The sequence below is a fragment of the Amborella trichopoda genome, chromosome 9, assembly GCF_054954075.1.
Source record: "Amborella trichopoda isolate Santa Cruz 75 chromosome 9, AtrichopodaSantaCruz75HAP2 v2.0, whole genome shotgun sequence".
Lineage (NCBI taxonomy): Eukaryota > Viridiplantae > Streptophyta > Magnoliopsida > Amborellales > Amborellaceae > Amborella > Amborella trichopoda.
The window spans coordinates 4,300,506-4,322,374 of NC_142344.1; the positions used below are offsets into that span (position 1 = coordinate 4,300,506).

The window sequence follows — 21,869 nt, forward strand, 5'->3', positions numbered from 1 at the left end:
CCTAGTATCGCATATGGTACACCACCGGAGCAACCAACTTTTGTTATCCACACCTGTGTCAATCTCCATCATCTGGAACTACATGTAACGAGTACCATCCATCAATGGAAGCGAACAGTGGATGCAAGGGTGATGTACCATAGACCTTATGCCCCCTTAAGCTATCCTTTTCAAAATGAAATGCTGGTCTAATTATTAAGGAAGCTTCTAACTTTTAAAGAGCTTCACCATTCAGAACTCAAGAAGCCAAGAAAGAAATAGCAAATCCTCTTGAGTATAAGAGAGGAGAAATAAATCCATACCATCGTTTGCAATAGAAAAGATCCAATCGATTAAAAGCATATTGATCATGTTAGGACCAAGTTTTTTCCTTCTTTCAAACAGTATGGAAGCCAAAGACAGCAGAAGCAGGATAAAACCTGTTGAAAGTTGTCATTAGCGCATAGACACAGTATCATACAAAAGATCTTTCAATATGGGATCCTGATGGGTAGAAAATAGGAAATGACAAAGAAATTGAGAATTGAACACGCCCAACCCTGCTTTCCTGCATGAAAATAGAAATGCTTCTTATTAGTGAACTTGTCACAATCAACTCATTGTAAAACATTAGATAATTTTTAGTATAACCACAAATTGCAACATAAAAGCATGAATCAGAACAGTTGAGAACAGTGACAGTAAAAATCCATTCACGTAAGAGGGTAGAAATATATTTACTTGAACAGCAAAATAAAATAAAGAAAGAATAAAATGCACCAAAAATCCATCAACCAATCCAAAGAGTAAACGTCAAGTTGCGCCTGAAGTGCAAACCGCGAAAAATACATGAGGAGACTAGCCCAATGTTAGCGAGACCTCAAACTCCTGCTCAAACAGCGACAAATTTTACCCAATGGCTTACCAAGCTAATAGCAGCTTTGAATGTTCTTGGAGCTAATAATGCGTGAGTTAAGAACTCCAGAGCATCAGGAAGAGCAAAATTCCCCTACCATTGGCAATTATAATGAGTTGTGTCTTGGCAAAACTCCTCATATCTTTGCCTTCCCCAGAGAGGGAGGATACCAAAGATTGAGTAAACATCCTGAGACATTTCAAAAGCTAATCGCCTTCACCGCTGTAGTATCATTCCATGTAGGGGACAAAGCGTCCATGGGGCTGAACACAAGCTTACTTTTCTTTTCACTAACTACTTGTACAACATCCTTCACTCCAACATGTATTTGCATCATGAACAACCTGAATCACACTATAAAATGTAGGAAGGCATTTCTACACTACAATATCGTGAAGCACAATTCCAAAGGGAAAATTAAGAAAGCTCAAATAATATCCACTTTGCATAATTCTGTCATCTAAGCTTAAACTGCAACTCTTCTGATCTTTCTTATAGTCGTCCAAGATTTAGTCCTCTTCAACCATTTCACCATCCAGAGACGCTTGTAAGAGCTTTCCAGTTTAACTTGAGGCTCAATCACTGTATAAAGGATTGTTTGACAGATCTCAATGAAGAAAGGTCAAGACACATTTTGAAATGACATAAAAAAGCCTCTAACTTAGTTTCCCACATGCCCCCCAAGTTCTCATACTGTAAAAAGAAATATTCTCATAAATAATTAAATAACACGGTGGGAATTGTTCTCTTCAGGAAATTAGCTAAATATAAAACATTGCAATCTATCTGAAAACTAGTTGACTTAATCTGAAATGTATGACCTCCCTTATTGCCAGGTTCTATTTTCGTTATGCAAATAGTGACTACAAGTGGTGATCTTCTCTCCTACATGTTTCTTTTGTTCTTATCTTTGAAAAAGGAAAATTCTGGGAATCTCAGCAATTAGAAGCACTTCACTTTGCATCTTAACCACCCAGCAATTACAGATGACTCATACCAACACAGGCATCCAAGACAATAAAAAGGAAAATATCCCTTTAACCCTTATTTTTAACTTCTATAACTCATGAGACCCAAGAATTGAGAATATTACTTGTAAGCAAAAAGCCTCCATATTTTCCATCTTATAACCCCCTAGACCCCTTTGACCCTAAATTTTTGACCCAAAGAAACACTAAAATGACACCCTATCCTCTCTCTCACATCACTATCTCTCTCTCTAAACCCCATCTCTCTCTCTCTAAAACCCAAAGTTACAGAGAAAATTCCCCTCTCTAAAATTTATCTTCTCTCTCTAACAATTATCTAAAAATTATCCCACGCTGCTTGCCATTAGAGAATCAGATTCTTAATCCAGAAAGCAAGTTGCCAATTGCCACTGAGAGCCAACATTCTAGAGGGAGAAAGAAACAATAGGGCCTCAAAGCCCCTAAAGTAAAAGTTGGACTTCAAAACTTTTTTTCCATTTCAATGGCATCTGAGCCCTCTCCAAAAACCCTAATTTCTCCCTTGAAACTCTCTGAAATAGACAAAGATGGCTCCTTTTATGGAGATTCTGTGAACGCCCCAGAAGAACCCCCTAAAAGCGTTAGCAAGAAAACAGCAAAGAAAGAAGCCGTGAAAGCTGAGAGGTTGAAGAAAAAGCAAGAAATGGCAGCCTCTGCAGCTCTAGTTGATGAAGCAGACCCTCTGGCTTTGCATTACAGAGATATTCCTTTGAAGGAGCTTCAATCTTAGGAGATCAGTGGTCAAGCATGGATCGAATTGAAATCGTTATCAGATGAATTGAAGAATAAAGAGATGTTGATCTGAGGCCAGGCTCAAACCATTCGAGCTGTGAGCAAAAACATGGCTTTCATTGTAGTGAGAGAGAGGGGCTTCACTGTGCAATGTGTTTTCACTGTTGCTCTAGGGTTTGTCATTAAACAGATGGTTAAATTTGGTTCACTGTTGCTCTAGGGTTTGTCATTAAATAGATGGTTGTACAGAGAGAGGGGGTTCACTGTTGCTCTATGGTTTTCGCTGTACAAATCAATCCAGATGTCGGAAAACACCAAAGAATGATTCAACCACCATGAGCGGCCCCCTGGTCTCATATTCCGGTGCAGCAGCTGATTTTCTGGCGACTCATGGCCTGAAAACTTGCCGGAAATTGGATACCATCTTCACTTTTCTCCGCCTTCTCTGCATTGACTCATCAATAACAGCAATAACATTCATGGTCTCTGCTCATCAATTGCAATCTATGGATTCAACCTCCAAGTTGACTCCAAATGGTCATGTGAGAGGAGTTTAGAGAGAGAGGTGGTGATGTGAGAGAGAGGGATAGAGTGTCATTTTAGTATTTTTTTGGGTCAGTCAAAGGGGTCCAAGGGGTTGTAAGATAGAAAAGATGGCCAGCTTTTGCTTACAAGTAATATTTTCAATTCTTGGGTCTGATGAGATAGACAAGTTAAAAATTGGGGATATGGGGATATTTTCCCAAAATAAATTAACACACTCATCCTCAGTTATCCACAGGCCAGTTTGGCAAATTCTGTAACCTATTTACGCATTAGACCCAAAAAGCCAAAAAAAAAAAAGAGAATGAATATTACACAGTACCACAAAAGACAAGTTTAATTTTCTTTTTCTGTTATTTATACAGTCAAGGTGAGTTAACAATATTTTATAAAACATAATTTTTGGATAACATTTCCCAGTTTTTTTTTATTTAATTGTTGACAACATTTTGCACTTACCATTCCACAAACAGTATCTTGGAATATTGGTGGGATCTTATCAGCATGATAGATCTGATCAATGTAAATTAAATTAAACAAACTCAAAGAAAGGTCCGATATACTACTATAGAACTATTTTGTGATCTAACACAATAAAACACAGAATGGATAGTCTCACCAGCAAGGATTGGATTCTCAATAAAACAAATAAATTACATGAAAAAACCTCACATAAAAAAGAATGAATTATAATCGACACATTAAATACTCACAACCACACAAGGGCTACTTTATTGTCCTAATTCAAACAAAGTTGGAGGAATATGTCCTGAAAGGACAAAACTATCAACAACTTAAACGGGGATCAAAAGCACTTTGGCTGCCACCAAGTTAGAGATGGATGGTGGATCCAATTTGATATTCTCCATATGGTCATTGGTCAATATTTCAGCCCTCAATCCTGAGTGGGTGATGCCATAGTGTTATCACCATCCATGGGGATAAGATTAAAATAACCAAAATTCCCCTAAGCTCCAATAAGATGTAATGGGGTCAAGTCTGTTCTAAATCCAAAAATAATTGAGCAGAATAAGATAGTTCGCAAAAGGGAATAAAAATGCATGTCAGTAAATCCCAAAATCATACACACATGTATGTATCATGCATTTCATCGGTGTTTGTGTTTATAATTCAAATATCAATGTTAAAACATGTTTGACGTGTCAGGCCGGAGAGGTTCAACCAAAATCGATCCCCAATTGATCCAGTCCAATACTAAAACCAGAAAAAGAAAAGACAGAAAAGCTCGAAACTTAAATGTTACAATCAATCTTGAAAATAGTTTTGATGGACCCAGGGTCTTCATATATAATCTCAAAGAAAACCACCACTTCTGAAAAGTGAGGGCCAAAAGGCTCCAAAATAAGTCTCTCCACTCCAAAACCATTCTCCTTCATTAAAAAATAAAATGATAACAATAATAATAATGATAATGATGATGATTTGGGACTCCAAATATGCCCAATACCAAATCTGGATTGTGATGGACAGTGGATTTGGAGCTCTAAATAAATTCTTCCTTAGAGAAGACAGTTTTGGGGGCATTTAGGAGCCTTTCTTTAGGCTCCTCAACCAGATCGAAAGAGGTAGATTTGGGTGAGGGTCCATATGAAAAGTATGGAGCCTGGGTCCATCAGCTATTTTTATCTATTTTCTATGTTGCATGTTATCTTTTATTTGGCTTTAACGCCAAGTGAACATTATAAAAAGATTATAGATGCATGACACAACATATGGTTCATGATATCATAATCCATGTGTAGAAAATTATAAATTTTAGCACCATCAACTATGTGCAGTTTAACATTGGATTTTCTCTTTTGTAATGATTTCACAACCAACAGATTATTTATACATAATGGACACTTTTTCCTTCAATAATCGACAATCTTTTATGGCATTGATTTGCCACTTACCTGATTACACAGCCCTCATGGCATTGTGATAACACAAGAAAAGAATAGATGTGTCACAAACCCAATGAACTATAATTGCAAAATGGTTATACTTGGGAATAATGGAGTTGGTGAGGTTACAATGGCCAGCAAAGCTTCATACGGTTAGTCTTTTTACTACCAAAAAAAGGAAAGAATATTAACTAAAATTCAAAGGGTGTATGTAGTACCAATCACTTTCCTAATATCCTTGTAAATATCATTCTAAATTGCAAACCTAAACACAACGTTTTTAAAAAAACTGCCGGGTTGGATCGGAATTGCCCGATCCAACCTGGGAATCGTTCTACACCTAACGGTTCCCTGAATATATCAAGAACCGGCTAGGTCTAGAAAGGAATCAGTGATTCGCTACCGGGAACCGGAGATTCCCTTAATCAATGCTCAAACCCTATGAAAAATCGGCATTTTCACCCAAATAATTGAACTTTTCTCAATATAAAGCCCTCCAAATGATCGATAAATGCATCAATTGATGCAAAATAATAATATCCAAGCCTTGGGTGAATGATTTTTGGATCTTTTGGGGTTTTGTCAACAAAAAATAGCAGCTCCATAAACCATATAAAACCCAATCCGCCACTCTTTCAAGTTCTCCTTTGATTCTCAAAGAAATAACCCAAATTGTCTCATTTGATTTTTATTGAGTCCTGCATCAAAGCCCTATCAAAGTTTTTCAGATCCAATCAAAATTTTTGGAATTTTCTTCAACGTAGCTAAGATCCTCGACCCAATATTTTTTTTAGCTGTAATCAAGAAATTTTTTAGGGATCTGCATGCAACAGGGTTGAGGATCAATCTAAACTAGGCACTTGAATTTTTTTAACAATATTTATATTTATTTCTTTTTTTGCACTGTATAAGCTTTTCTTGAAAAAATTCGAGAACATCCGAAATTTTTTGTAATATATTATTTCAATTTTTATTTTTTTGTTTTTCTTAGTTGTAGGTTGTGCTAATAAGGGATTATGTAACATAATATAATCTAATTTCCAGTTTATCACGTTTGACTTCCATCATATAACCTAATTTTGAGTCAAAACTTTTAGATAATCTTAATATATGCAGAAAAATTATATTTCAGATCATTTGCCTAAAATTAGAGATATTTGCATATATTAGATTATTTAAATTTAGCTAGAAAATTAGATACATTCGATATATGTTAAAGTTTAAACATATACATTGAAGAGATAGAAAATATCTATGTTCAATTAGATATAATGTTTATCTAGTTAAAGTTTTAACTTGAAAATATGAAAATATATTAGATAGTATATTAGTACTAGATAATATTGTGGATACTATCACTAGATGATATATAATATATTAAAATTTAAATATATTATTAATAGGGAAATTTATATATGGACACACTTTTCCATCCTTTATCACGCACGGTATGGGGTGATTTTTGGCAAAGACAGCCCCCCACGTGTGGCTCTGTTCTTTTTCCACAATTGCCTCCCAGTCCAGTATTTCCAACACAGAACAGGTGGGGGGAATCACACAACTTTTCCATTTCTTTTTTTTTAAAAAAATTCACCATCTGTCCATTATAACTAACACCAGAAAGACATTTCGTTTGGCCTGTTAGGTGTTTTTAAAGCCGGACAACCACTTCTTTTGGCCTGTTTGGTATTTTTTAAGCCAAGCATACACTTCTTTTGGGTTGTTCAGTATTTTTGAAGTCAGACAGCCCACTTTCTTGTGTGTTTGGCATTTTCAATACCAGATAGGGGTGTGTCTTTTATAAACTGTATATTAAACTTCTTTTTGTCTCCTTCACCACCCAAACACGCCGCCCTCACACTCACTAACCCCACCAACTTACTCTCGATCACTGCCATCGCCCACTTTGCCCCACAATATCTCCACCCAAATGGCACCACAAAAAAACGACCTAAGACACATTAAAAAGCTCGAAAAGCCCAAAGTCTCCCTTAACTCCCAAAAAACACTCACAAAAGAGCCTCTTCATAAAATTAAAGAGTTTGACAAATTTCCCGTATTGCCAGTGTGTCGTCAGAGTGGCTGAAGCATGTCTGTAAGTTACGAACACATAGAGCTTCATGCCATGCTCGAAGGCAGCCTTGATGAGGATATATATAACCGCAAGTCCGCAACAAACGAATTAAAAGCCAATTGAGAAAGAACATATCCTCCCACTCCTGTCTCTCTCCAAAATCTCTCTCTCTCTCTTCCAATGCTCAGCTTCAAGTTGGAAAGATGGTGTCATGGTGAGATCCCTTTCTCTCATGTCATCCCCGTTTTATAGCAGCAATAATAAACCATTGACAAGTGATGTCAATGAGATGAGATAGATTTGCCCCTCTCTCTATCTTATTTTATTTAGACTTGATTCTTGATTCCTACCTTTCTCTCTCCTCATTGTTTTGTGAGTCTTTGATCTCTCTCTCTCTCTCTCTCTCTCTCTCAATAGTACCAATCTGCAAACCACATGGCCAGCCAGGTGTGACCTAGGTTCAACATCGCGCCCACCATTCATGAATTTGTTTTGACTGCTTAAATGCGACAAATTCAAATGGGTCGGTGGTTCAGCAAAAACACAACCCTCTCTTTTATTCAAAACGTTGAACACCCAAGGAAGTGGGATGTCAAGCATTAAAAATACAAAATAGGCTAAAAGAAGGTGTTGTTTGGTGTTGGTATAACAAACTGCTTGTGTTGGAAATACCGGATGGGAGGCAATTATGAAGGGATGCTCTCGGCGTAATTTTTGCCAAATATTGTCCCATGCTGAGGTCAACGAAAGGTGTAGACTTTATTTTAAAAATATTTAAATGATAAAAACAATGGGAACATAGCGCTAACCTTTGGCATAAATGAGGGTAAAGTTCACAAAGACATGCGCAGGATTCGGATATCTGAAGTGAAAGACGCTTTGTGGAGGATGAAGATAGGAAAGGTTTTAGGGCTAGATAGCATCCTGATAGAGGTTTAGAAGTGCATGGGGGAGATTTGCATATGTTGGCTAACCAAGTTGTTCAACAAAGTGTTGAGAACAAAGCAAATGCCAGACGAATAGAGAAAAAGTATTGTGATAACTATTTACAAGAACAAAGGAGACATACAAAATTGAGTGAACTGTCAAGGGATCAAACTTATGAGCCACACTATGAAGCTATAGGAGGGATTGATTGAGCAGCGACTAAGGCCTGAAAAGAGTGTATTCGAAAATTAATTCGGCTTTATGCCAAGGAGGTCAACAATTGAGGACATTTTCCTACTTAGGCAATTGATTGAGAAGTCTAGGGAAAAGGAAAAAGACTTTCATATAGTCTTTATTGATTTAGAGAAAGCTTATAATATGGTGCCTAGATATTTAATTTGGTGGGTGTTGGAAAAGAAAGGAGTCTCCAAATGCTATATTGACATAGTGAGAGATATGTACGAGGGAGCTCTAACTAGTGTGCAAATAGTAGAGAGACAAGTGAGTTTTCCATGACAATAAACTTACATCAAGGGTCAGCGTTGAGCCCAAATCTCTTTGTTTTAATTATGGATGAGTTAACTAGGCACCTAAAAGATGAGGTGCTATAGTGCATATTGTTTGTGGATGACATAGTTTGGACCAATGAGACTAGAAGCGAAGTCCACTCAAAGTTGGAGGGATGCTCTAGAATCTAAAGATTTTAAAATTGGGAAAAGTTTATATAGAGCCGAGGCTCTTATTAATCAAATTTGAGCCTACCTCAAAACTTTCATTAGAAGATGTTTTGATGCCAAAATATCCTCAAATTGATCATCTCGACATCAAGATGCATGGAAATAAGAAAAAAATGGATTTCAAGTTTGGGAAATAGTATATTTTGTAACGCATTTTTGGACAGTCAATTTTCAAGATTATCAAGTTTTTATAGATATGTCGATCTACATTATTTTTTAAGCTTTAAACTTTATAAATAAAGATGAAAATATATTTTAAGGTTATCACAAAGATTTCCAGTATTGAAACTGCATTTCTCGACACTATTTGAAGGTAGGCTCTAATTTGATTGTTTAGAGCCTAGGCTCTATACAAACCACACCCTTTAAAATTAGTTGGCCTAAGACAGAATATATGGAATGCAATTTCAGCAATAATAAGAGTAGAAACGATGAAATAGTTAAGATCAATAGCCAAAAAATACTTAAATGAGAGTATTTTCGATACTTTGGATCGGTAATCCAAGAAAATGAAAAGATTGATGAAGATGCCACACATAAAATTAGAGCTAGGTGGGCGAAGTGGAGATGTACATCTAGAGTTTTATGTGCTTGTTGCATACCAATGAAGTTGAAAGGGAAGTTCTATAGGACAACTGCGAGACCGACTTTGCTTTATATGATGGAAAGTTGAGGGGTCAAGAAACAAAATACTCATAGAATGTATAGCTAAGATGAGGATGTTGAGGTGGATGTATGGCAAAACAAGAAATGGTAGAATTTGAAATAAACACATTAGAGGGATTAGGTGTGGCTACAACAGGTAATAAGATGAGGGAAAGTAGACCTAGGTGGGGGGGCTTTGTGCAATGTAGACCAATACAACACCAGTTAGGAGGTGCGATTTCGTTCAAGTAGAAGGCTCTAAAAGGGCAAAGGGAAGAGGCAAAAGGACATGGATAGAAGTAGTGAGAAAAAATATGGCGACTTATGGTCTTACTAAGGGTATGGCCCTTGATAGAGCAGAATGGTGGGTTAGGATAAAGCTCTAATGGTGATGATGATTGCCCCATACCGTAATAAAAGGCAAGAAAGAGTCTCCGTACATAAATTTTCCTAGATCATATCCTAATTACAGTACATTAGATAATATATATATAGAGATAGTACCATCAAAACTTTAAACATTAGATTATATATTAATAGTTTAATACTTTCATTAGGTCTTTATATGTTAGAGATATATTAGATAATATATTTGATGTTAGTTAATATGAATTTTCAACCATTTTCATTGAATTTTCTTCTTAATGATCATTGAAGAGCCTTCTACTAGATCCAAGCTTTGATTTGTTTGACATTCTAGTAGTAGGTTGAATCTTTATTGTTGTATTCTCCATTTTGAACCATGTATTCATATCCATGATGATCAGATGTTCCTTTTTTCTATGATGTGATACAGAAATTCAAACAGGAAGCAGCATCTCAATATTCATGTATTTTTGCAAATTAATGAATATTCATCACACTACCTCATTTTTCTTGAAAACCCCAACAACGATATTTATAACAATTTTTAGTCGTTTTTAAAATTTTCTAAAGGTTGTGCAACCATTCAGGCCGATCCACCGATCCAGACCGACTTTCTGGATGGCCAATCCACCTAGCTAATACGGGTTTTCAAACATTGCCTAAACATATTCATCCTTATCATGGAGACACATCACCCGTCTACATCCTAGAGCTCTTGTACATAAGAAATATCCCAAAACATGTTGTCCTTACGGACATAAAAAGTGGTGCTTTCTTGAGTAGCCCTTTGGCTATTTCAGACCTATCCTTCCATGGATCATGACGTCTCCAATACCGTCAAATCTGACAGCCAACATAAAGTAAGCTAAGCAAGATGAAGAGGAGCCAGTTCCTCATCCCAAAACACCTAGCTAAATCCCTGAATTCTTGTACTATCCTATTAACTCCATTGCATTTAAGTTCAAGATAGCTCGCAAGGGAACAAAAACATAACATCCAATTCTAGAGTTCGGATTGTACTTCTCAATGCATTCTTTGACATTACGACTCCTTCACATGCCACGTCTCATCTTTCTCTTCCTTCTTTCAAATATCATAACACATTTTTATCTTTTGAAAGTTCAAGTGTCATTTAACCATTTTGATGAATTTTGTGGTCAAGACCACTATCATTCATAAATCATAAATGCCATACAATGTGCAAACTTAAAGAGAAACCCCATCACTCTACAAGTTAGCATTTTAGAATTGCAAAAAACAACTCAAAAGATGAGTCCAATAACTCATAAGTAAATTCAAACATTCACCATGTGAGCCACATTAAGTAGCATCCAAAATAATCCCAAAGAAATTAGAATAAGCATTGCAAGCTGAATCTATACATTGATTGAAGGCATTGTACTTGTATCTAATGCAATTATGATTGATTCAATTATCTCATAATGTTAAAACCTATCACAAACCAAAGTTTGATAGAAAAAGCTCCAGAGTAGCAGAAGTTACACAGCTTTCTTAATCCAATCTTATCAGCTTATAGCAGTAGTTTCATTGACATGTGCCACATATATCAGCAAAAGGGAAGACATATACAATTTTTCCATCAAAAGCTTGAGACTTCAACACATTTAGTGTTCAATGAAAGTTTGCTTTACAATTAATAATCACTCAAACCCCATAGAGGAAAAGACATAGAGAACCAAACAAACTGTAATTACTTCAATATATCAGGTGAAAAAAATTGGATCTTCCTAAAATGTCCATTCCAGTACTTAGAAAGAAAGGGTCTTAACACGGAACTAAGATTTGTGCCGTTCAGTAACACTTTTCATAACTGAAAGGGAACGCTGATTATGGATGAGAGAGACCTAAACATTGGAAAATTTATTTCACCAACATTGGGTTAATTTGTCACAAGAAAAAGAGAAAAGGCATGTGCAATCAATCCTAATCTACTTCCCTTATATCTCCACCAACAAAAAATTCCAGGCCTATTCATACAATTTATGCAACAACTACCCAAAAAAGAAACAGTTTGCACAACCAAGTAATCCATATCCCTCAGTGAACTATTCCAATTCTAACTACCCAAAAAAGAAACAGTTTGCACAACCAAGTAATCCATATCCCTCAGTGAACTATGCCAATTCTTTCATATCCCTCAGTGAACTATACTGATTCTTTTGTTAAAAGGTTGGATTTTTTGAAGTTGCTGAGATCATTAAACAATGAAAGATTATCAAAGAAAACTCCAAAAACAATAGAAAACTATTGTGATAATACCAATGATGGTGAAGAAAATGATGTGAAAACAACAGATGCTATGAAAATCAAAACCCTAGAAAGCCATGTACCAACCATGAAAAGGGAAATTTAGGCGTCTGCAGTCTTAGGAATCAAAGGGATCCCTTGGGTTTGCTTCTTCTTGAGCTTTTCTTCTTCTCTAATCTTCTGCATCTGCATCATTCGCTCCATTACCAATTCGTATTCACACTTCTCATACGTGTGCCTCTCATTCTCACACTTCCATGGAAGATAGAACTCCGCAACTCTACAATTGTTGAGAGGAATGAGAAGGTGAGCGCACTGGTCCCTGTAGGGGATCGGTACCTTAGCCTCCGCCATCTCTTCCTGTGTTGCTATCATCTTCTTCGAAGAACCAGGCACATCCATCACCAAGCAACAGACAAAACCTAATTCCAATGCGTTTCCTCTCTCTCTCTAAAACCACTGGTGTCAGCTTCCCAAACTCTCCCTCCCTCACTGGCCTAAACTCTTTCTCCCTCTAGATTCAGAGGCCTTGTTATTTGCTGCCGAAATACAATAGGCAGCTCGTATAAAGAACTATCGGATGGCGTTTAAGTAGAGGAAGATGGTTTGATAGGGCTGCAGCCCTATAAAATATACGTAAAGCCTCATCTCATGGCTCATCGAAAAAACCTTTACTCTGGTTACGAGGCTGAGGCCCTAAATAGTATCAAAGAGATATCGTTTCACTACATAAAATCCTTACGATGACATAAATATTTATGTTCATCTTTAATTGTAAAATTTAAAGCTTCAAAAATAATGTAGATCAAATAGGTCTATAAACACTTGAAATTTTTGAATTAACAGTTTAAAAAACTTTCGAGATGCACTATTTTCAAGATTTAAAGCAATCCTTTTTACGTCCATGTATCTCAAGGTCGAGATGATCAGATTTGAGGATTTTTCAACATCGAAACAACTTCTTCTAGTGAAAATTTGATGTGCACCTTAATTTGATTGTTTGGGGCCTCAACCTTATGGAAAAAGTTTATATAAGGTTGTAACCTTATATGTAGAACTAAATATGCACCTCAAAAATCCATCGAAAAGGGTAGTTTTAATGTTGAAAACCCTTTAATCATCTCGACATCAAGATGTATGACCATGAAAAATTAAAAGATTTTAAGTCTCATAAATAGTGCATTTTACAATATAATATCTATACCATCCATTTTCAATATTTTCATATGTTTATAGATCTACTTGATTTTAACCATTTTTTAAATTTAAAATTTTATAATTATATATAAAAATAGATTTTGAGATAATCCTAATAACATTTTACATCAAAATTATATACCATGATAAATTTTGAAGGTGCACCTTACCTCTACAGCTACAGATGCATCCGTATGCTAACTGCACCCCAACCTTATATGAACTAATTCCTTACATTAACATTATGGTTGTGAAAAATATATCTAGGATTTCAAGCTCTAAAAGAATTGTATATTGTAACAAATTATTTAGACCGTCAATTTCACTCTAAAAAATAACTTTTAATATATCCAAGAGATCTGAACCATTTTTTTAGTTTTGATTTTCATTATTGGTGTTGGAAATTAATTTTAGAGCGATCATGGAGATTTATGTTGCCGAAAGTGCTTTCCATATGAGGATTTGAGGTGATGCTTTATTTTGTTTTCATAAAGCATAGGCCTTACAAAAACTTCATCCGTAAGTAGATAGGTAAGGATAATTTTATATGGGATTGTCTATTAAGTGACCATTTATCTGTTGTATATGGAGGTCACAATCATTCATACTCATTATATGTCAAATTGGATGGCTTGGAGCGAGTCACGAAGTCTGATAATTTTTTTTTTGAACTTTATGTCTACTCAATGATACTCTAACAACCACCTATTTTAAAATTTATGAGATAATTGTGACCTCAACGTATAAAAGAAAAATAGTCTCTTTGTAGACAATCACTTTTTTAAAATAAATAATTTTTTTTAGAGGGATATGTACATAAATTTCTCTTAAATAAAAGAGCAAACTTCTTGCTATTTAATTATGCTATGGAGAAAAAATAGACGATCAATTATTAGATATTTATGGAAAAGGTTAATTTAAATGGCTTAATGGCCACGACGCACAAGTAATTTTGACTATCAGATGCTGCATTTATTTTATTGACCACTCTTAAAGTTCAAAAAAAAATTTATCGAACTTTATAACACATCCAAGCTATTAGATTTCATATGGTTATAGATAATGACGACCTCCTTGTATTAAAGGTAAATGATTTCAACATATATAATCTTTTATAATCATATTATTTATTTTTAGTATTAAAATTTATTTTCATATCTAATTACAAAATTTTGAACTTCAAAAATAGTTAAAATCAAGTATATCTATAAACATATGAAAATCTTGTAAATGGAAGGTTTAGATAATGAGTTGCACAATTTCTAGGACTCAAAATCTGTTTTTTTTTTTTTTTTGGTGGGTTTGTATAGAGCCGAGGTTCTAAACAATTATAATAAAGCTCACCTTCAAATAGTGCTTAAAAGTATGATTTCAATACTCGAAATCTTCGTAATAGACTTAAAATACATTTTCATATCTACTTATAAAATTTTAAGTTTAAAAAATAGTGTAAATCAAACGGATCTATGAAAACTTGAAAAACTCAAAAATTGACTGTCCCAAAATACATTACAATATGCACTATTTTCAAAACTTTGAAATTTATTTATTTTTCAGATCCATGTATTTTTATATTGAGATGATCAATTTGAGTATATTTGGGCATCAAACAACAACTTGTAGTGAAATTTTTGATGTGGGCTCTTGATTGTTTAGAGCCTTGCTGTTTTTTTCTTTCCTTTTTTTTTTTCCGATGATCAATTAGACGGTTTTTTTTGTCATTAAAACAACATTTTTTAATGGTTTTTCGAGGTGCATATTTAATTCTACATTATAAGGTTGCTGTCTTATAAACTTTTTCTAACTCTAAAATCTAGAGAGAGATTTGGGATGCTAAGAATTTGTCCATGGATGACCAGAAAGGCCTTGAAGCTTTGTTGAGATGGGGTGCAGAAGTCGGGATATCCGATTCTCCCCATTCTGTCACGAGCCCCATTTCTTGCTTGGGTCACTCTCTCTCTATCTCTAACTTCCCTGAAGCAGGGGGGTAAGCCCTAAAAAATCATAGTTTTACTCAATTCAATTGAGATCTCTTCTTCACATTTCAACCAATTTTATATTTGAGATAGATTTCATGGGGTTTATCCATTTAATTCATTTCCATTGTAGGTGTTACTTGTCACCCTTTTTTATCATTTTCTGCAACACGAGTGTTAAAGTAATTCATTTTGAATGCCATGCGATTTAATGGGTCTCTGCAATTTGTGAACTTATGTTTTTTGGGATTTTCCAATACTATTGTTTCAATGTTTCTGAAGAATTAATTGGGTTTTCTCTTTTGGTCAAACAGATATTTTTTTAAGTTGATACTAAGATGATGAATGTTTGTAATTTCTTCTTCCTTACTTCATTTGATGATTTTGGTTGCAGAAGGGGTTTGGCAGCAGCTAGAGAACTGAGATGTGGTGAACTCATTCTTAGAGTTCCAAGAAAAGCTCTAATGAACAGGGAGAGTTTGAGGAAGGATGGTAAGTTAACGCCTGGTTTTCAAAGATACCCTCATCTCACCTCCACTCAGGTAAGCCCTTTGTCTACTACTTAGTGGTGGATTTTAAGTCGAACTTACTCATTTATCTTCAACTCTGAAAGGTTCCATTTTTAGTTACATTCATTGATTTTTGAGTTCTCTCTCTTTAATGGTTTTTTTTTTTTATATGGCTTGGTAATCTGCTACCCTTATGACCGTATCAATTTGATATTCTGACATTTTCAACAGCTTCCCTATTTACCAGCCCCAAAAAATAGATCATAGATCAATTTGAAGTTGCCAAATAATCTAAATGGTCAGAACTTTATTTAATTGTCAAGAAAAATGAAAGAGATTGCTTGCTCGGTCGACATTCAAGAGATCAGTTATATAGAACTCCAGACTGCAGAACAAGTTCCATTGGCATGATTTAATTTGTGAAAAAGAAGGCCAAAAGGACTCGGCTTGCGTCTTTTGTTTTCTAATAATAATTGAAGTTTTCCTGTTACACTATCCCTGAGGCTTACTGCAACAAGTGTAATTTTATAGGTGTTAACTGTATATTTGCTGGCTGAAGTGGGGAAAGGGAGCAGTTCATGGTGGTACCCTTATTTGGTGCAGTTACCCCGGACTTATGATATTCTGGCTACCTTCAATCAGTTTGAAATCCAAGCTTTGCAAGTTCAGTTTCATTCCAATTTTATTTTCTTTTTCTTATTATAAGTAGCATATTATTGCATTCTTAGGGACAGGTACGAATATTGATAAACATTGACATTCAAAAGATGTATGACGTCAAATTTCATGAATTTTATGTTACTCGATACCATTCCAAACTTTGTTGACTTTATCTGGGATTCTGGGCTAAGCAATAAAAAACCATAGAAAAATAAACATAAAAAAAAAAAAAAGAAGTTGAAAACTGAAAATTTGCAGTGCATGTATAGGTGGCTGATGCTATCTCGGCTTCTAAAAAGTCAATTTCCAAGCTCCAATTCGAGTGGAAAGAAACCCAAGGCCTTATGAAAGAGATCAATTTGAAGCCCCAACTCTTGAGCTTTCAATCATGGCTATGGGCTTCTGCAACTGTGAGTGAGTGGCTCATAACCCGATATCTTAAGTTTATAGGCATTATCTTCGTTGTCGATCTAAATAATCTAAACATGTGTATGTTTTCTGTTTATTTTGCAAGATATCCTCTCGTACATTGCATATACCTTGGGATGATGCTGGGTGCTTATGCCCTGTTGGAGACCTTTTCAATTATGATGCACCTGAGATGGATGCATGTATCTCTGGTGAACTGGAAACGAAGGTAAATGAATTGCTTTGTATACATATCTGATTTACTGCACTATCTAAAGTGTGTCCTTTGCAGTCTATGGATCAAAACTCTTTGCGGAGTGATATAAACATTGGAGAGGACTCCGATGCTGAAGAATGTTGTGAGAACTTTCAAAGGCTAGTCGATGGTGGGTTCGAGGAAGATGTGGGTGCTTACTGCTTTTATGCAAGAAAAAGATACAAAAGAGGAGAACAGGTATACATCATATTTTGCTTGAATTTCCAATGGTACTGCTTAGCGCACATTCAAGTAGTTGCTTTGATTTGGGTGGATACCATTGGAGTCAACCTGGCCCAACTCTCTACTTTTTGATAAGCTTCAAAAGCCATGTGTTAAAAAATTTTGATATTTCTAATTGATCATGGTGCATGAGATATAATTTTTCTCCACTCTTATTTGCTTGTCTATGCTTTTGTGGTTGTTGATAGCATGAAAATTTTGTTATTGTAAAAGACTTGACAATATGGATCACAATGCCAGTTAAGTCCTCCAGTTCATTTCCTATCCTTGGAGGCTCAAGGACATACCTATGGGAAAGTTAGGAAGTACTGATTGCCATATACATATATTGATACATAGATGGATAACAGGAGAGAGGATAAACTGAAATTAGACTTACGTAGCCCCAATAGGTGATAAAATGGGTGAAAGTAGACTTGGGTGGTCTAGTCATGTGTAGTGTCGACTTAAAACAACACTGGTTAGGAGGGGTGATTTGGTGCAAGTGGAAGGCTTTAAAAGGACAAGGAGAAGGCGGAGTGTGAAGAAAGGAGTAGCTTAGCTACCCGGTATGTGTGCTCGGTGTGCAGCACCCCAAAGGATATGGTTGGAAGTAGCGAAAAAATATATGGTGACTTATTGTTTGACTGAGGGTATGGCCCTTGATAGAGTGGAATGGTGAAACAGGATTCGTGTGGCCAACCCCAAATAGTTGGGATAAGGCTCGAATGATGATGGTGATGATATACCATTAGCTCGTGGATTAGGATTTTTGCTTGGGTGGGAATTTCACAAGAATCTGTCAGTAGGCATTTGATGTCGTAGTTTGGCGCCTAGTGTATGAGAGAGAGGTCTAAGATCTGAACCTCTCACGTGCAAACTAAGCTGAACCACCCAAAAAATTGCTGGAATCTGATTCTTGCATCTGGAAAGTTCTACTGTGAAGTCTTGTTTCAAAAAAGCATGTTCATGGAATGTGGTAGTTGTAGTTCATGTGGTTTTTTTTGTTTTTTTGATAATGTTAACCTTAGTTCATGTGGTTGTTAACTGCTTCTGGTGGTTTGTTACCTTTCTCATCTTGTTTTTTAATGGCATTAATATGGGATATGATTCATTTTAGGATCAGAAATCAGTAAAATGTTAACCTTCTGTTACATTTGTGGAAACAACCACAATATCCCAAAAGATCTTTAAACGAGCTTACTTATGTTGCTTTAATTAAGATGGACAAAATTTCTTCCGTTGCAGGGAGCAGCTGAGAATAACTATTGTTCATCATTTGTGATGAAATTCCTGTGTCTTTTTTTTGTTTCATGTCATCGCGCATTTGCTATTTTCCAAGATTTACAATGTTGTCTTAGTTCCTGCATTTTCATGTAGTGCACATACAGTTGCATGGCTATTCATAATGAAATGAATGAGTCTCTCTCTCTCCACCCCCCCCCCCTTCCAAAATATTCTCACAGGTCTTCTTGTGTTATGGCACATACACCAACCTAGAGCTTCTGGAGCACTATGGCTTCCTTTTAAGCAGAAACCCAGGTGACAAAATCCCTATTCTTGTGGGAGAAGACACAGTTCAGATAAATGACTCTCTTCACATTCAGCAGGATGGGAGACCGTCATTCTCAACTCTTTGTGCCCTGCGCTTGCTCTTCACTCCCCAAAAGCTTCGAAAGGCAGCAGGACGGCTTGCTTACTCAGGAATTCAACTTTCTAGAGAGAACGAGACATCAGCTATGAGTTGGGTTGTGAAGAAATGTCATGGTCTCTTGCAGGAGCTCCCAACCACACTAGAAGAAGATGGTCTATTACTGAAATACATTGAAAATATGCTGAAATATTTCAAAGAAGAGGACAAGAAACCTTCGAATGGAAGTTTTCTCAAATGGGCGACTGAAGAAAAGCAAGGATTGGGTTGGGTAAGCGAGATGATGGAGTTTCTTGAGATGTATGGCTTGAAGGATTGTTTTATATCAGGAGAGAGAAAGTTGTCAAGGAGGTTAGAGAGATCACTAAGAAGGTGGAGGATGGCAGTTCAATGGAGGTTGATGTATAAGAAAACTCTTTGTGATTGTGTTATCTATTGTACTGGCATGATTCAACAACTTTCTTCTCAGTCTCTTGAATCAAGGTAAGCAAGAGCTCCTTTCTATATTAAGTGTGGAACTCCTATCTTTAGAGAGGAGTTTATAGGAGGAGAAGAGCTGGCTTCTAGTTTGAATGTAAAACTTAGTCCTTTGGTAGGACTTCATAAAAAGAGCAATATATAAGGAGGTTTAATTTGCTAAAGAAATCACACTACAAAACGAGAGAAAGAAATACAAGCTTGTTATTTGAAGGGGAACCATAACAAATATGGATAGAGATATATGGATATGAGAAAAAAACGATTTCAAGTCTTAAAATAGTGTCTTTTGCAGCATATTATCTTGATTGTTCATTTTCAAGATTTTCAAATGTTTATAGATGTGCTCAATTTGTACCAATTCATAATTAGGGTTGGAAATAGATTTTCAAGCTTATGCTCGGCACTGGAACTACATCTTTCATAAGGGTTTGGAGAGCCATTGGTTTTTTAGGATTTATGCCTTGAGTAAACGGCACCCAATTGAAAATTCATAATCCATCATTGATTATTTCCATGATCGAGTCACCATGTTCACAAGTGAATGGAAGATGCATATGTTTTATGATCTATCGTTATGCAATAATATTACCTTTCTATTCAGTCCAAAATTATGAAATCCCACATTGCAGTTACTCTGTTATGCTGTCAATAGTATATAAGCCACTGGAATTAGTTTTCATCGATTCCCATATTATCAATAGTAGATAATTTGAAAAAATAAACTTCTTTTGATTTAGTTTCGAAAATACCACAAACACAAGTTTGGAATAGTTGAAAAGGTGTAAAATGTTAAAAAAGGAATTTGTGTAAATATCTCTTTGGGAAAAGGCTATAATGATGATGATGATGCCATTTATTTTTTAAATTTAAAAAAAAGTCCCTAATATTTTCTATTTTATTTTCATGTCCATTTTTTAAGAGTGTATAGTATTTCAATTTTATTTTTTATTTTTTATTATACATGGGTTTGAGCGTAAATTTTCTATGTCCATATTTGGCATCATCATGTATCCATCAAAAAATATAAAAAGTAACTAAATAAAAATAACATGACCAAAATATTTGTACAAAATTTAGGGGTATATTGGTTATGCCGTCATTTTTAATATGAAATTTTTATTCTTATATTATTTCTCATGCATGATAGTGAGAAGTTTGGATATCGTAGATTTGAGCTTAATCCAATGTATAGGAAAACAGTTAAAACTAAAATATGATACATGCTCTAAAAAAAGTAAAACATGAGCGTAAAATATACAATATTGAGAGAAATTTTAAATTGAGTGCAGAATATAAGGGACATTTATGTAAATTTTTCAATGTTTATTAAATAGTTGAATAGTTAGGTGTACTTCGATAAATTTTCATATTATCAAAAGGTCTATTATAAAGTGAGGAGGTTCATCTTGAATTATATCTTTTAGTCTCTCTCGTCATGGTATTGTAGTGCTCTGAATTCGAATACTGGATTCATAGACATTATTAATAACAGTTAATATAGTTGCGAAGAATAAAACAACCTCTTACACATGTAGATACCAAAAAACTGACCAGTTCAAAGAGAGAAAACCAGTGTTAAGAGGAAATGTTTGCCTAGCACACACCATAGAAACATGTTAAGCTCAAGAACATAACATTTAGGGGTAGAAAATGAATCAAAGAACCAACCATTATTAGGAGAGAAAATGCAAAAAAGAACTAATATTAAGTGGGTAGAGAATGCAAGAGAACCAGGAGCTAGAGAGTGAAGGCAAATGCTAACCATGGTTGTACATGTATGTATTTGTCTGAATGTCAGGTAGAAGAGAAGAGAGAAACACAGATAAAAGTGCAAGAAAAACAGTTCTGCTATGACTGGTTCCTCTATTAGAGATTTAAAGGTATGAATCATGTTCATCAAAAGCTAAGAGCTCAGAGAGGAAAGCTAATCGCAGATGAAAATGCCATTTGCTCGAACTCTTACATTAATCTGCCATGCATTTGTATTTGATGGTGGTGGTAATCCTTGCCAACAAGAACTCCATTATACCTATCTGTGTAATCTTTCGCTCTCAAATTATGACAATTCCATTAACCTCCATTCTGGCTCTCTCTCTCTCATCCTATTGTACCTTTTGGTTACAATTTTTGGAATGTTATTTATGGCATAGTTCAGTGGTAGGAATTGAACTTGACATGTAGCCATGCTAAATGTCTGCTTCTAACCACTAAAGCTCAAGTCGAATTCCTAATTTTTGGAATGTTATTGTCTCTCTCTCAAACTATACAGCTTTTCATTACATTACATGGGTTGTCCATGAGCCATTAACTATGCTTGCTAATGTCGAAATGATATTGTAAGTGAATGTCGATTTTCTTGGGAGTACATAGCATATGCACGACATGTGAGCTGAAAAGGGCACAGGCAGA

At 35.4% G+C, this 21,869-nt stretch overlaps 2 protein-coding genes across 7 annotated transcripts; one reads left to right on the forward strand and one right to left on the reverse strand.

The window, feature by feature from the left end:
- Positions 1-307: 307 nt before the first annotated feature.
- Positions 308-12,666, reverse strand: LOC18445381 (NADH-ubiquinone oxidoreductase B18 subunit). Its single transcript, XM_006855520.4, has 2 exons — positions 12,189-12,666; positions 308-547 (listed from the first exon to the last, which is right to left on the reverse strand). Exon 1 carries the CDS (start codon positions 12,501-12,503, stop codon positions 12,204-12,206), a length of 300 nt encoding a protein of 99 aa, XP_006855582.1. The 5' UTR covers positions 12,504-12,666; the 3' UTR covers positions 308-547; positions 12,189-12,203.
- A 2,256-nt stretch (positions 12,667-14,922) lies between these two features.
- On the forward strand, positions 14,923-21,490 carry SDG40 (SET domain group 40). Of its 6 annotated transcripts, none has more exons than XR_016041069.1 (8): positions 14,923-15,285; positions 15,669-15,816; positions 16,315-16,446; positions 16,713-16,853; positions 16,958-17,080; positions 17,130-17,305; positions 18,796-18,871; positions 18,940-19,625. XR_016041069.1 is itself a non-coding variant. In XM_088847222.1 (8 exons), exons 1-8 carry the CDS (start codon positions 15,146-15,148, stop codon positions 21,260-21,262), a joined length of 1,518 nt encoding a protein of 505 aa, XP_088703348.1. In that variant the 5' UTR covers positions 14,923-15,145; the 3' UTR covers positions 21,263-21,490. The 6 variants fall into 6 exon arrangements, 5 of the variants coding, with proteins under 5 accessions (XP_088703348.1, XP_088703349.1, XP_088703350.1 ...); XM_088847222.1 differs by adding an exon at positions 21,259-21,490 and having other exon boundaries at positions 17,144-17,305; positions 18,796-19,463; XM_088847223.1 differs by adding an exon at positions 21,259-21,490 and having other exon boundaries at positions 15,672-15,816; positions 17,144-17,305; positions 18,796-19,463.
- The last annotated feature ends 379 nt before the right edge of the window (positions 21,491-21,869 follow it).

What these genes read in the sequence shown, in the direction of transcription:
- LOC18445381 (XM_006855520.4), bottom strand. Translation starts at nt 12,503, where the DNA reads ATGGATGTGCCTGGTTCTTCGAAGAAGATGATAGCAACACAGGAAGAG.
- SDG40 (XM_088847222.1), top strand. Translation starts at nt 15,146, where the DNA reads ATGGATGACCAGAAAGGCCTTGAAGCTTTGTTGAGATGGGGTGCAGAA. An exon ending in CTCATCTCACCTCCACTCAG is followed by an intron (nt 15,817 to 16,314) that starts GTAAGCCCTTTG and finishes GTAATTTTATAG; the next exon opens with GTGTTAACTGTATATTTGCT. An exon ending in CTGGTGAACTGGAAACGAAG is followed by an intron (nt 17,081 to 17,143) that starts GTAAATGAATTG and finishes TGTCCTTTGCAG; the next exon opens with TCTATGGATCAAAACTCTTT.